General features: G+C 36.7%; 1 protein-coding gene across 1 annotated transcript in view; it reads left to right on the forward strand.

The window, feature by feature from the left end:
- The first annotated feature begins 739 nt into the window (after positions 1-739).
- MYL1 (myosin light chain 1) overlaps positions 740-15,758 on the forward strand; it is a 17,054-nt gene continuing 2,035 nt past the window's right edge. Inside the window, 7 exon segments of the mRNA XM_042783540.1 lie at positions 740-865; positions 1,378-1,562; positions 2,315-2,339; positions 2,600-2,627; positions 7,311-7,454; positions 13,164-13,337; positions 13,793-13,870. Of these exon segments, the coding sequence (XP_042639474.1) occupies positions 740-865; positions 1,378-1,562; positions 2,315-2,339; positions 2,600-2,627; positions 7,311-7,454; positions 13,164-13,337; positions 13,793-13,870 (760 nt within the window).

The following is a 15,758-nucleotide window of genomic DNA, read 5'->3' on the forward strand; positions in this document are numbered from 1 at the left end:
AGCAGATAGAGACATCATGCTTTTTGCGACCAGCTCCCACAAAAACAGTTTCTGAAGCAGTACGTAAGCTACTGCTCATCTCCAAGATCCTCTGAGCCTGTAAGCTTCTCTAAACATGTAGAAAGATGGTAAATATGTTGTCTGAATTTTAGTGACATGTTAGGTCTGATCATTTCCAAGTACACTCTGGGAAGGGATTCGCCCCCCTATTTTCAGATAAGTTACCATGAAACTCCATCACCAACCAATCACTCATACCATACTAGTTGCTGTGATGCCAACTTCTACTCATGGTGACTCCATGTTTGTCAGAGTAAAACTGTGCTCCATAGGGTTTTCAATGGCTGGTTTTCCAGAAGTAGATTACCAGGTCTTTCTTGGAGGTACCTCTAAGGGAACTGTACCTCCAATCTATTGGTTAGCAGCCCAGTATGTTAACTGTTTGCACTGTCCAAGCACTCTGACCGATCATACACTTTTAAAACTCTAATGTATAACCGTGTGTTCCACAGCCCCTGCTGTGAGTTCTTTAAGGTCCCTAACTAGGATTGTTACTACATAGAATGGAATTGTCCCTGTTTTCCTCCATGTTCTAATATTGTGGAAAGTTTAACACGCCCTCTGGAACACCAGCCACAAAACGTTTGAAACCATAGAAACATAATCAGCATATTCTAGTAAGAACTTGGGCTAAAATTTTAAAAGCATAAGTATACGAATAAAGAAAAAGAATGCAAAAATGGTCTATCAGCTCTTCTCTCCAGAAGAGCTACAGAAATTAGAAAAATATGGCCTGGCCATCCAGCATAAAGTTAACAGGGATATAGGAATAAAATCACAGTTTATGCCAGGAAATCGACAGAGAGTAGTGGAATACGAAGTTCAAAACCATTCTCAGCTTAGATGAACTCTATATTTCTGAGAAGTAAGAGTAAGGACTTTAATAGATTTCAAGAATAGACCCAACTGTTACACAGGTGACCCAAAGAAGCATGTGTAGCCTTTCCACGTCATATGAACTTTACCATAAAGGGCAAAGCTTCTGTGGATGTTCCTTCCATAGCAGTTGTCATTTAAAACTCCAAGCCAGTTCTACCCAAGAATTTCCATTAATATAAAAACTGCCTATCTAGAAGTTTGCAAAGTCTATGATTGACCAAGAGAAGGTGTCAACTCAAGCCCTTAGAGAAATATGAAGCTCCTCTGCCACTGAACAAATAAGCTTCTTAAAGGAAGACACTCCAAAAGTACTTCTCAGCAAAGAAAGACCATAAAAGTACTGACAGACTTCAGTCTCACTATGGCTGTCCACTCCTAGGTTCTAGTTTCCTAAAAATAGCCTTCAGGGTACAGATCCCTCTTTCCCTTTGCCCTAAGAAAGCTAAAGAACTCTCCAAGGGGTGTGGTAACTTCCCTCTGAAACCTAATACTGGTTGTGAGGTCACAGCTTCCCCAGAAATAAAAGGAAACCTCTGCAAGAGAGGATCCCACTCAGGAACTGGAGCAACCCTCACCTCACTCTTCACATTTGCCGCTATTTGAAGCCCAGCAACTCCATCATGGTGGGTCCTTTGAGAAAACTATTTGTCATTTATAGGAGGATAGAGATAGTGGATATGATCTTATTGAGAAGACAGGCATATAAGGAATAGAACTGGAGAAAACATATTCAAATTTGAGTCTTTAGAATCTACTTTTGTTTTTTGTTGAGGTGAGTGGAAAACCAGAGAAGGTAATGAGACCTGATTATGCCAACTGGAAAAATCCATCGTATTCCCAAAGCAGTACTTTCTGCTTCACCAACTTTTACATATCACATGAGATTTATTATACCTAGATCTAGAAAAAAGAAAGACTGCAACTATAGCAAAATACTATTCCTTAAAATACTATCCAAGGATACCGATAGCTAAAATTAAGTAAACTGTTTTTGATGCATTGGATATTATGTACTAATATAAAAGTGTACTTTTATAAAAACAGACTTAATCATTTTAATGCAGTGTATTTTTACTTTGCAATGTAGTGTATCTGTGTTAGCTATACCTTAAACATACCATAGATTATTATATTTTTCCAGGAAGTATTTGATTTAGCATTTGTTAAATCATTGATTCATTGATTAAGATATGGAGAGATGTTCCCTAATGATCTTTTGCAATAGCTTTCTATGTTTCTAGATTCAAAACTACCCTAAGGCAACCTTCTTATACTATGACCTAAAACACTCACAACAGAGAGCATTCATTCTTCTGTCAATGCATTTGAAAGAATACTAGTTGTTTCTTTCTTTCTCCCTGTCTCACCACTGCAGTCCTTCAGTGCTGACCAGATTGCTGGTAAGTGAATTGAGCTTCTCTATTCCAGATGTATGCAGAGCACTGCCTAGTATCCAAAGTATCACTTATCTCTAAGGCATGTTTCTTTGTGGTTCAACCTGATAGTGTCCAAGCTATTCCTGAACTCTGAAAAGTAAGCTTACTTATGGAGCTTACTTTGAAGATGACTCAGGAAATGAGCTGGATACACTTTAAAATGAGAATTTTTTTTTTTTTTTTTTTGGTTAAAATATTCTTTGTGATTAATTTCTTTCTAACAGATCGAGTTCTCTAAGGAACAGCAGGATGGTAAGTTTAAAAGATATAGTTGTTAACGTGTACACGCATAAAGATGGCATGTGAGAAAACCAACTCCCTTGGGATGAAATTAGCTCTTCTTAATTATCCCCAGTGGTGTTGCCACTCTAAATATAAATGCTCTCAGTCACTCTAAATATAAATACTCTCAACTAGAATCCCCTACTGTAATCAGTAATCAAAGGTGTAAGCAAATAAAAGATAAACATTGCAAAAAAGTTTATTTCACTGATTTCTAAAGGAAATGAATGTGATACAATAGGGAATAGCATATTTATTGAAGAAAGGATTATTTTGGATGACTAATTTCTTAATCAAACTCTTAAGGAGGGATTTGGCAGGTCCATATTGTTCAATTTATAAAATAATATTGATTATAATGTTGGCCAATTGCCAAACTGATGTTTTTTCTTACAGTGAAGTCATTATAACGGTAAGTTGAGAGATTTAGATGGTGAAGTCGATGCGGAATAAAAGTGAATTCAGAGACAAGAAGAGAGTAGCAATTAGTCATAGAACTGTAAAAGGAACTTTAAAAGAATCTGGTCCAATCCCTCCTGAAAGATAAAGGACAGGTTTCCAGGGAGGTGATGGCACTTGCTCCAGTGGATTAGTCATGTGATCAAAAAGGTGATCAGTTAGAAATTTCTTTCATGAATGCAGTTACCAGCTAGAAGACTCCAAATCTTAAGAATAATGCTCCCACTTTTTTTTTCCTCTGGTCCTTGGACCAGCAGATCCCATGGAGGTCACTGCAATGCCCCACATCTTATTTATTTATTATTAGGAAGTATAGGAAGAAATTTTTTATGGTGGGAAAGTTTCTGTCACATACCCAAATGAACTGAGACAGTAATGCATCTATAGAAAAGACGGAGAGAAAAAACATAGTTACTTTGGATCATATAAATATTGATCAAAATAATAAGTATGTACATATTATATGTGTTATAATATATAAGTAATTATAGGTGATGAATAAGAATCTATTAAAATACTCAGCTTTCTACCTAAAGGATTCCACATTCCTCAGTCGGTGCCAGTGTATGAAATATCTCATGTCTGGATATCAATTAAGTAAAAAGATGACAATTGCTGTAGTGCAGACTCATATGCATCTACAATATGCTTAATGGTCTTCAATTAGATGGTTTGATGATTCAGAATTCAAGATCATTTGAAATTATATTACAAAGGACTATTTTTATCTTATTGAAAACAGTACGTGATTCTAATATAATGGATTTTTAAAATGCATTTTTCACCAATGATGTTGCTGCATTATCAGGTACAGCATCTCTGTCTTCTCAAATATCTAAGTTACAATGTCATTTTTACTGCCAAACTATGGCAGGACCAAGCAATGAAAGATTTAAAAATCCTTGTAGGAGACAGAAGAGTTACTGTTGGTCATTAAACTATTACTCCATATGTGAATATGTTTTGGATATAGAAGTTTGTTAAATATTGATGTGGTGAACTGGTTTACTCTTGTGCCAGGAAGATAAACATAAACATTTTAATTTAAATTGAAACTCTATATTTTCAGAAATGAAGACTTCTATTATTTGCTTGCTTTTTCAATAACAACAGTGTCATAGTGACTTTATTTGAATGTATCACAGGATTGGAGAAAAGGGGAAAAAAAAGTAACTAGAAAATTATAGCATTCTAAAAGTCTAGGTCCTGTGCTATTCAATAGATTAGGCACTAGTCACCTGTGGCTTTTAAATTTTTAATTAATTAAAACTAAATAAATTTTAAAAAATTCATTCTCTTAGTTACACTGTTGTTAGTATATGCCCTCAAGTCAGATCTGACTCACAGAGACCCCCTCCTTTGGTTTCTGAAGTGGTATCACTACGGAAGTAGATTGCCCAACCTGCCTTCCAAGGAGTGGCTGGTGGGTTTGAACCACCAACCTTCTGGTTAGCAGTCAAGTGCCTTAAGCACTATGCTATGAGAGCTCCTCTCAGTTGCACTAGTCACATTTAATTACTCAAGAGCCACAGGGCTAGTAGCTTTTTGGGCAGCACTGATATAAAACATTTCCATTATCACAGAAAGTTCTAGCATAGTTGCAAAGTTTTAGACCAGGAGTTAGCAGACTTTTTCTTAAAGGCCAAATAGTAAATATCTTATACTTTGTTTGGCAATATAAGCTCTGTCACAACAAGTCAACTCTATTGTGTGGTATGAGAAAAACCATAGATAATTTATAAAGGAATAACCAAAAAAACCAAACTCAGTGCTATGGATTAGGATCCAACTCATAGCAACCCCTCCTTGGGTTTCCGAAGTGGTATCACTACGGAAGTAGATTGCCCAACCTTCCTTCTGAGGAGTGGCTGGTGGGTTTGAACCACCAGCCTTCTGGTCTGCAGTGAAATGCCTTAGGCACTACACCACCAGAGCTCTCTTATAAAGGAACGGGCATGGTTATTTCAGTAAAATTTTATTTACAAAAAAAATAGGCAGTCAAACCTTGGGCCATAGTTTGCCAGCCCATGTCCTAGACTCTTTAAGAGAATAACAGTCTAGTTTTAAAGCTGGGGTTGTTGTTAGTGCCCACTGAGTCAATTCCATGGTGACCCCATGTGTTACAGAGTAGAATGGTCCATAGAATTTTCTTGGCTGTAATCTTTATGGAAGCAAATGGACAGGACTTTTCTTCTACAATACCACTGAGTGGATTAAAAATCTGGAGTAGGAAGAACAGTATCTTTCAGGTTTCTGCCTTTAAAGCAATGAAACAGTTAATGTCAGAGTGATTCTATTATAGCCTATAAAATCCTATTTCTACATCAGCATCTGCCCAAGGTAACAGTGAGCCCTCTTAGCAATTGGTGCATGTAAGCCTAGAGCCAGTAACAAGAATAGTTCAGTTTCACATGTCCTTTAAAAAGATGAAAAATAGCATTTAACTAATGACTCCAAAGTGCCTCAGCATGTTTTTTTTTTTTTTTTAGATTAGGGAAGTGATCTTGTATAGCCAAACTGTATAGAATTTGAATTAAAATAATAAATTTGTATTTGAGGAGAAAGTTTTAGCAAAGTATGGTAACATGATCTGTAGCTGATCATAAATACGTAAATACAGTGTCTGATAGAATTTTCAATTAGGATGGAGGGATAGTAAGATAGGATTTTTTATTCGATTACTCATTTTGATGAGTAATCTATCTAGATAGCTTCTTTTGATCTGAGATCACTTACAGCCTATAAAGAATGCTTTCAACTTGACCAGATCATTCACAGATGGCTTTTTCAGTGTTGGTGTTATCTACAACAAGTTGTTATTAATATTTTTGGTTTCCTAGGAAAATTTTACTTAGTGATATTGAAGTTCAACTGAATGACCTTACTGACTCTTCAACCCATAGAGAGCACTAGTTCCTAAACTTTTGGTGTACAGTTCTAAATTCTGTCATTGTAATTCTAAAATGTGAGTCCAGTTCTATTGAAAAATAATTATGAAATTTAGTAATAAACAACAACAAAAAAAATCTACTGCCACTGCTATTGAGTCAATTCCAATTCATAGTGACCCTCACTGGGTTTCTGAGGTGGTAAATCTTTATGGAAGTAGATTGTTCAGTATTGCATCTGCAGAGTGGCTGGTGGGTTTGAACCACCAGCCTTCTGATTAGCAGTCAGATACCTCAGTCATGTACTACCAGGGCTCCTTGAAATTTAGGAATAATAACCAATAAAATGATTATGATAATAATAGGCAACACTTTAAAATATGCCCTTAATATACACACACCCTCAAATAAGTAGAAGTGAAACTGGAGAAATCTAAGTAGGACTGGTGGATTGTGGCAATGTCAATATCCTGGTTGTGATATTATATTATAATTTTGCAAAATGTCACCATTGGTGGGAAAAGGCAGGAGTGTACAAGGGATCTCTCTGTATCAATTTTTACAACTGCATATGGATCTACAATTACCTCCATAAAAATTTTCATTGAAAAATGTATACTTAAATTCTGAAACTGATATGACAACAGTGTCATATGTATTATGTGAAAAAAAGAGTAATATTTAAAGAGATGTCCATATCAATAAATGCAGACAAACAGTTCTCCTTCTGGATCATTTATACTGGGAGCCTACTGGAGGCATACACAGATGTGGTTAAAGGACATTATGCAACTTGGATGTTTGTCTCTCCCTTATACATTTTTCATGAAAGGTGAAATTATTCCTGGAGAAAACTACCTACAAGGAGAGCTTAATAAATTTGTACATCAAGAGGAGGTAGTTTTATATATATATAAATTTGGTTAAGCTTATTCAACACAACCCTGATTGAAAATTTGTTTTGGGGTATTTTATTAATTTTGTTAACCGTATGAGAGATTTTAGGATTTGAAGAAAATATGAATAAATATAACTAGGAGCCCTAATTACCATACATGATTAATAACAGCATATGACTTGAAATTGGAAATTCTGCTTTAAAATAATCCCAATAGGAAATGACTGAAAGGTTTGCCTATGATTGTGTGAGGCCAGAACAAGGGAGAGTCCAAAGAATAACAAGTTGAGTGCTTGGTAAAAGGTATGAGAATAGAGAAGAGTTTGGACTGCATCCTTGATGGGATCTGTGTTCATTAATAGGTCTGAGGTTGAGAAAAGCACCCTAATGCTCCTTATTTTTTTACAGAGTTCAAGGAGGCATTTCTCCTGTTCGACAGGACAGGCGAAAGCAAGATCACTTTAAGCCAGGTTGGTGATGTACTACGGGCTCTGGGCACAAATCCCACCAATGCAGAGGTCAAGAAGGTCCTGGGAAATCCCAGCAATGAAGGTAACACATCAGATTCTCTGAGAATTATGGAAGGAGGAGTGTGTATGTGTGTGTTTACTAATAAGTTTCACATAATAAGGCTTAATTTGTTTGTGATGGCGCTGAGTGTGCCCCTTGGCCATCAAAAAATCTCAGCTTTTCCCCTCATAAAATAAAGTCCCTTTCCTTTGAGAATTTGCAAGATAAAAAGGGAGCTCTAGTAGCATAGTGGCTAAGGCACTTGACTGCTAACCAGAAGGCTGGCGGCTCAAACCCATCAGCCACTCCTCAGAAGGAAGGTTGGGCAATCTACTTCCGTAGTGATACTGCCTCAGAAACCCAAGGAGAGGTCGCTATGAGTCGGTCCGACTCGCCAGCACATAACAACAACAACAACAACAATGAAGGGGAATACCTAATGCTAATATCATCATTATCATCATCATCATCTCTAATGCTCATAATTTAAAGGCTAATGAAATGAAATTATACCCAAATCCAAATCATTTCTTAGACTTTAAATTTACATGGACATAAGTACATTTTGACAAAGATGTTAAATGGCTAACACACAATGAATTTTGTAAACAGCTCTGAGTAAATTAAAATGGCACCATTCTAGAGACCACCTATACTTTTAAGCTGTGGGAATGAAATCACAGTGGTTTTTACTTAAAACACCTCCTGATTTTGTCCAGTGTTCTGTCTTTTGACTTCTATAGCAATATTAAAAGAAACTGCCAAACCAAAATCAGACCAACTGCTATCAAGTCAATTCCAAATCATAGTGACCCTATAGAACAGAGTAGAACTGCCCCACAGGGCTTCTAAAGCTGTGAATTTTTACAGAAGAAGACTGCCACATCTTTCTCCTACAAAGCAGCTGGTGGATTCAAACCACCAACCTTTTGGTTAGCAGCCAAATGTTTTAACCACTTCCCCACCAGAACTCCTTAAAAGAAACTTAGCTATTATAATTAAGAATAAGCAGAATGTCATCTTAATAAGAGTATTTTCTATTTCTAAAGAATTACAGAAAAACTCAAAAATCTCACCTAAACTTTCCTTCAGTTCCTCTGGTAAATCCTGGGACAAAAAAAATCAGTAAGATATCTAAGAGGCAAAATTCCAAAAGTCATCTGCTCAATACATAAATCATGTCATAGAACAAAGAAATGTTTGTGTGTTTGTTTAATCCCAGTGGCTCATGGCAAAATATAAGATGCCACACAGAGTAAAAAAGACAAGAGAAAAGTAAAGTTTGATCAAGGAGACAGTTGCGCTTTTTACCTTTTCCTGCAGGAAAAAAAGGAGGGGTGAATATTTTTTCATTGATAACCAAAAAAGTTTTGGAAATATTCATTCTTTAAAAAAAAAAAAAAAAAACACTTGATTTGAAGAAAAACTACCTCTAAATCAGTCTGTTGGGAATATTCCTTTGACTTTATTCTCTTTGAAGGAAAACTCCCCATTAAAATGTGCAGAGAGTAGCTGAGAGCATGAGATTAAGTGAAGGAGCACCAGGCTAAACTTTATATGTAAATGCCATTTTCCAAGTTATCAAACAAATCAACGGAATTTTTAATAAATGTTCAGATTTATTCTGCTTCAAACTCAATCTCTTTTAATATTACTCACAATACTAGATTTCTAGTCTGAGAAGACTAGGAAAAGGGAGTTGTGATATGAGGGCATTTATATACACCAGGATAGTCTATTTTATAATTTTTCTGTAAATGAGTTTATTTTGTCAGAAGATACCAAAGAAAGCCCTATCATCTCCTGGCTTCTGAACTCCAAGAAAGTCAGATTTTTGCTATTGTTATGTGCCATGGAGTCGGACCCAACTCATAGCAACCCCTCCTTGGGTTTCCGAGACAGTATCACTATGGAAGTAGATTGCCCAACCTTCATTCCGAGGAGTGGCTGGTAGGTTTGAACCGACAGACTTCTGGCTAGCATCAAGTGCCTTAGGCACTATTTGACAGAGTATTTATCACACATGTTTTCCTCATAGCTTCTTTTAAAAATTACTTAAAATGTAATTTGAAGGCCCTACAAGATCTCAGGACAAAGGTGGTATATTAAATGATGTATATTTAAATTTTACCATATTTATATGCTAATGGTTTTGTCATATCTCAGTACATTTTTATAGCTTTCTGTGTATTTATACTGTTGTTTCCACTCATAGCAACCTATACACAACAGAACAAAACACAGCTGGGTCCTGTACCATTCTCAAAATCATCACTGTGCTTTTGCCCATCGTCACAGCCATGTGTCAATCCATCTAGTTGAAAGTCTTCCCCTTTCTTGCTGACCCTCTACTTTACCCAGCATGATATCCTTCTCCAGGGACTCGTCCTTTCTGACAACATGACCAACACAGATGAGACGAAGTCTGGCTATCTTCACTCCTAAGGAGCATACTGGCTGTACTTCCTCCAAGACAGATCTGTTCATTCTTCTAGCAGTTCATGGTACATTCAATATTCTTCCCCAACACAATTTAAATGCATCAGTTCTTCTGTGGTCTTCCTTATTCATTGTCCAGCTCTCAAACACATATGAGGCTATAGAAAAGATCATGGCTTGGATCAGGCACACCTTAGTCTTCAAAGTGATATCTTTGTTCTTAAACACTTTAAAGAGATCTTTGGCAGCTGATTTGCCCAACACATTACATCACTTGATTTACTGACTGCTTCTTCCAAAGATGTTGATTATGGATCCAAGTAAAATGAAATCCTTGACAATGTCAATCTTTTCTCCATTTGCCATGATTTTTCTTATTGGTCCAGTTGTGAGAAATTTTGTTTTTTCTGTGTGGATGTGTAATCCATACTGAAGGCTGTATGTAGTCTTTGATCTTCATCAGTAAGTGTTTCAAGTCTTCTTCACTTTCACCAAGCAAGATTGTATCATCTGCATACAACAAGTTGTTAATGAGTCTTCCTCCAGCTTCTCAGATTACTTGCTCAGCATACAGACCAAATAAGAAGTATGGTGATAGGATATAACCCTGATAAACACATTTCCTGGTTTTAATCCACAGAGTATCCCCTTGTTCTGTTTGAATGACTACCTGTTTGGTCTGTGTATAGGTTCCTCATGAGCAAAATTATAAGTGTTCTGGAATTTCCATTCTTCTCAGTGTTATCCAGAATTTGTTATGTTCAACACAGTCAAATGCCTTTGCATAGTCAAGAAAACACAGGCAAATATGTTTCTGGTATTCTTTACTTTCAGCCAAGATCTATCTGACATCAGCAATGACATCCCTCATTCCACATCCTCTTCTGAATCCAGCTTGAGTTCCTGGCAGTTCCTTGTCTTTGTACTGCTTCAACCATATTGAAGCATCCTCAACAAAATTTTACTTGCATATGATATTGATATTGTCCAATTATTTATGCATTCTGTTGGACCACCTTTCTTTGGAATGGGCACAAATATAGGTTTCTTTCAGTCAGTTGACCAGGTAGCTGCCTTCCAAATTTCTTGGCATAAACAAGTGAGCACCTCCAGCCCTACATCTGTTTGTTGAAACCTCTCAATGGGTATTCCATCAATTCCTGGAACCTTGTTTTTCAACAATTCCTTCAGTACAGCTTGGACTTCTTCCTTCAATGCCGTCAGTTCTTGATCATACGCTACCTCCCGAAATGGCTGAATGTTGACCAATTATTTTTGGCGCAATGACTCTGTGTATTCATTCCATCTCCTTTTGGTGCTTCCTGCATTGTTTGATATTTTGCCCATAGAATCTTTCAATATCACAACTTGAGGCTTGAATTTTCCCTTCAGTTCTTTCAACTTGGCAAACGCTGAACACATTCTTCCCCTTTGATTTTCCAACTCCAACTGTTTGCACATTTCATTATACTTTACTTTGTCCTCTCCAGCTCCCCTTTGAAATCTGTTTAGATCTTTTACTTCATCATTTCTTCCACTGGCTTTAGCTAGTCTCCCTTCCAGAGCAAGTTTCAGCATCTCTTCTGACATCCATTTTGCACTTCTCTTCCTTTCCTGTCTTTTTAATGACCTTTTGTTTTCTTCATTTTATGATGTCCTTGATGTCATCCCACAACTTGTCCAGTCCTCAGTCACTTGTGTTCAGTGCAACAAATCTATTCTTCAGATGGTCTCTAAATTCAGATGGGATGTACTTAAGGTCGTATTTTGTCTCTTGTGGACTTTCTTTAATTTTCTTCAGCTTCAGCTTGAACTTGCATATGAGCAATTGATGGTCTGTTCCAGAGTTAGCCCCTTGGCCTTGTTTTGACTGATAATATTGAGCTTCCCCATTGTCTGTTTCCACAGATTTAGTCAATGTGATTCCTCTGTGTTCCATCTGGTGAGGTCCACATGTATAGTCACCATTTATGTTGGTGCAAAGGCATTTGTAATGAATACATTACTGGTCTTACTATCATGCAATCTCTGGTATCATTTCTATATCCAAGGCCATATTTTCCAACTACTAATGCTTCTTCTTTATTTCCAGCTTTCATATTCCAGTCACTAGTAATTATCAATATATCTTGAGTGCATACTTGGTCAATTCAGACTACCGAAGTGGGTAAAAATCTTTAATTTCTTCATTTTTGGTTTTTGAGGTTGATGTGTATGGATATTATCCTATATATAGGACAGCATTAGCATTGTACTTCAGATCTTGAAGTACAATGATCTTGAAATGTTCTTTTTGATGATGAATGCAACCTCACTCTTCTTTAATTTGTTATTCCTGGCATAGTAGACCATATGATTGATTCAAAATGGCCAATACCAGTCCATTTCAGCTCACTAATGCCTAGGAAATAAATCTTTATGTGTTCCATTTCATTTTGACAACTACCAATTTTCCTAGATTCATTCTCTGTACATTCCACATTCCGATTATTAATGGACATTTGCAGTAGTTTCTTCTCATTTTGATTCATGCCACATAGCAAATGAAGGTCCCAAAAGCTTTACTGGCTCCATGTGATTAATTTCACCTCTACTTTGAGGAGGCAGTTCTTCTCCAGTTGTATTTTGAGTGCCTTCTGACCTTAGTGGCTCATCTTCCAGCATTATATCAGACAATGTTTCCCTGCTATTCACAACGTTTCCAGTGGCCAATTATTTTCAGAAGTGGATTTGGTCACTTCTTTCTTTCTAGTCTGTCTTAGTCTGTAACCTCCCCTGAAACCTGTCCAGCAGGGTGACCCTGCTGGTATATGAAATGCCAGTGCTATAGCTTCCAGCATCACTGCAACATGCAAGCCATCACGGTACAATAGATTGACAGATGAGAGATAGTCATTTTTTATGGAAAATATTAAATTAACAACACTAACGAAATATCAGCTTACATTTACTAAGCACTCAGTATGACCCTGGTATTGTAATAAGCTTCACATGTATTACCTCTCTTCATTTTCACAGTAACACTATGAAGTATCTCTATTTTACATTTGAAGAAATTAAGGCACAAAGAAGTTAAGAAACTTTTCACTGTAAATGTAAATGGTGGATTTGGGATGAAAGTTCAGGCACTGAGACCCTGGAGCCCACGTATTATCTATTACCATCATTTTGTCATCTTAGCAATTTAACAACTACAATACAAGCTGTATAAAGGGTTTTCAGCTCATCTAGGACAAATTTTCAAATTTAATTTGTGACTCAGAGATGATATTTCGTGGTAGCTAATAACTCTCCAAATTATGATTCTTTCAGAGATGAATGCCAAGAAAATTGAGTTTGAACAATTTCTGCCTATGCTACAAGCTATTTCCAACAACAAGGACCAGGGCACCTATGAAGACTTTGTTGAGGGTCTGCGTGTCTTTGACAAGGAAGGCAATGGCACAGTCATGGGTGCTGAACTTCGCCATGTTTTAGCCACCCTGGGTAAGGAGAATTTAAATATACTTAATAAAGGACAGAATATATTAAAAGGGTATAACTTAAATACGCTATAATCCTAATGGGTAGGGAAATAACTACAATAGAAAAATAAAAAAGAATAGTCAAAAGGTAAAAATAATTTCAATTAGTCTCACTGACAATGAGTTTGTTCTTCAGAAATGGAAAATTAAAATACTGATAGTGAAAAAAATAAAGCATTGCAAGTTTTTAAAGGATGTATTTTAGATGATCAGGAATAATGTGCATATATCTAATTCATGCATTTAAAAACAATTTATTGACAACCTACTAAGTGCAGGGAAAAATAGGAAGGGCATGCTATCTAACCTGAAGAGCTTAGTGTATACATGTGTTGAAGGAGTCCATGACTGATCACATAAGGTGGAATGTTGAAAGTATCCTTTGGTTTCTTTATGAAAAGAATTTTGTTTCATCAGGTGAAAGGATGAAAGAGGAGGAAGTAGAAGCTCTGATGGCAGGTCAGGAAGACTCCAATGGCTGCATCAACTATGAAGGTACAATATCATGAACCTGGTATTTACAGCAACTCTTAACTGATTGTGTTAATGATGGCACCCTTTTGAGTTTAACATAATTTCTTTTCCTTTTCCTCCTTTATTGAACCTAGACATTATTTATTATTAATCATTATATTGTTGTTGTTGTTGTTCATTATATACTTACTCTAAAAAGGTAATTTATGAGGATATATGTAAGATTTATCCCTGTATCCTTTAGCATCCACTGTGCAGTGTTTTATACCTTAAAGTTTGTATTCATGTGTATTTTCTTGTTCAGCCTTCACAATGTCCTTATGAGAAAACAGGGCTTGTGCCAGAATCAAATAGAATACTAAAGCTGGGAGAGGACTTGCAGTCCTTTACTAATACCAAGTGTTTTGGCTACCTAGTACCTCTCTGACAGAAATATACCCAGATGGGATGGCTTGAACAAATAGGAGTTTATTCTCTTAAAGTTTTGGAGGCTAGAAGTCCAAGTTCCAAGTGTCAGGCTCTAAGGGCTGTGTGAAAGCCCCTTGACCTTGGGCTTCAGCTCTGCCTCTTGCTCCCAGTGCATTGAAGCTAGAGGCATCTCTTCACTCAAGCAGCTACTGGCTGCTGAGACTAACAAAGCCAAGGTCGACAAGGAAAATGGCACAATCCTGATGTTATCAAACCACATGGCAGGCCATTAACTCAAGTCCATTGAAAGTCCCAAGGTTGGCAGAGCAAGGCAGGCTGCCGAAAAACGACATGGCTACATGCAGAGTCCAAGCATGCCATAGGCTGGAGACCATTCCCAAAGCTGTTTCTATATACAGGAAGCAGACCACATACCCAAAGCAGTTACTTAGCTGCTCCAATAGATTCCACCCTGGAGTTAATTACCAGTCTCACCATGGAGAATAACTACATTCAGCTGCCCAGCCAAGTTGACCCACAAACTTAACCACCACACCAAGCAATTACAAAACTGAGGAAACAGATGGTCAAAGAGGTTACTTAGTGAAGGTCAAATTATTAATGCCAGGACTGGTGCTAAAATTTTGTTCTTCTTCTTGCCTAGTGTTCTTGCTTAAATGAACATCTTGTAGTGGTCAATTATCTATTTCCTGCTACCAGTTCATATCAGCTTTACCTAGAGTGTCTGAAAAGCAATGCACTACACAACATAAATATGTAAAATAAAATTAGAAATTGTGAAACTATTCAATAAATTTGGGAGACATCTATGCCCAAAGAATACTAATCTCAGTTGAACATGTACCTGAGGTAGATACAATCATTGGAGAGAACAATCATGAGAGAAAGAAGGGCTATGTATGCACAGGAAGACAGCTCAGGGGGCAGGAATGCAGGGAGGGATGGATACAGAGAACAGGTAACTACTGGGAGGAAGTAGGAGGGGAGCTGTTGCATTGAGGTAAATTGTAGTCAATGTCATGAGACAAAGTGTAAGTGAACTGCTGTATGGAAAGTGAATTTGTTCTGTAAATTTTTATCCAAATCACAATTAAAAAAAAAAAAAAGATGAGACTAATCTCACTACATTTCAATTAAACTATGTTGATAGGCTTTATAGAAATATTGACTTGGGAAGTCCCACAACTCAGAAAAGGGAAGAGAAGAAAAGAAGGGAAGAGAAGAGAAGGAGGCTCAGCCAAGCATATCTTCACTGACAATCTTAATTAAACTTCACTTTTTTTCTGAAATTAATATTTTACATGTGGTTACTACCATAAAAACATTACATAAAAGAAGAAACATTCAATAAATATTGTTTGAACAAGTGGATAATCATCTAAAAAATAAAATCAGAATTGAATCTTACACCAGGATAAGTGGGCCAAAAAATTTAAACATAAAAGCTAAAAGCACAGAAAGCATAAAAGCCATGGAAGAA

The sequence above is a fragment of the Orycteropus afer genome, unplaced genomic scaffold (genome assembly GCF_000298275.1).
Source record: "Orycteropus afer afer isolate SDZICR_OR568_19922 unplaced genomic scaffold, OryAfe1.0 scaffold00002, whole genome shotgun sequence".
In the NCBI taxonomy this organism is placed as follows: domain Eukaryota; kingdom Metazoa; phylum Chordata; class Mammalia; order Tubulidentata; family Orycteropodidae; genus Orycteropus; species Orycteropus afer.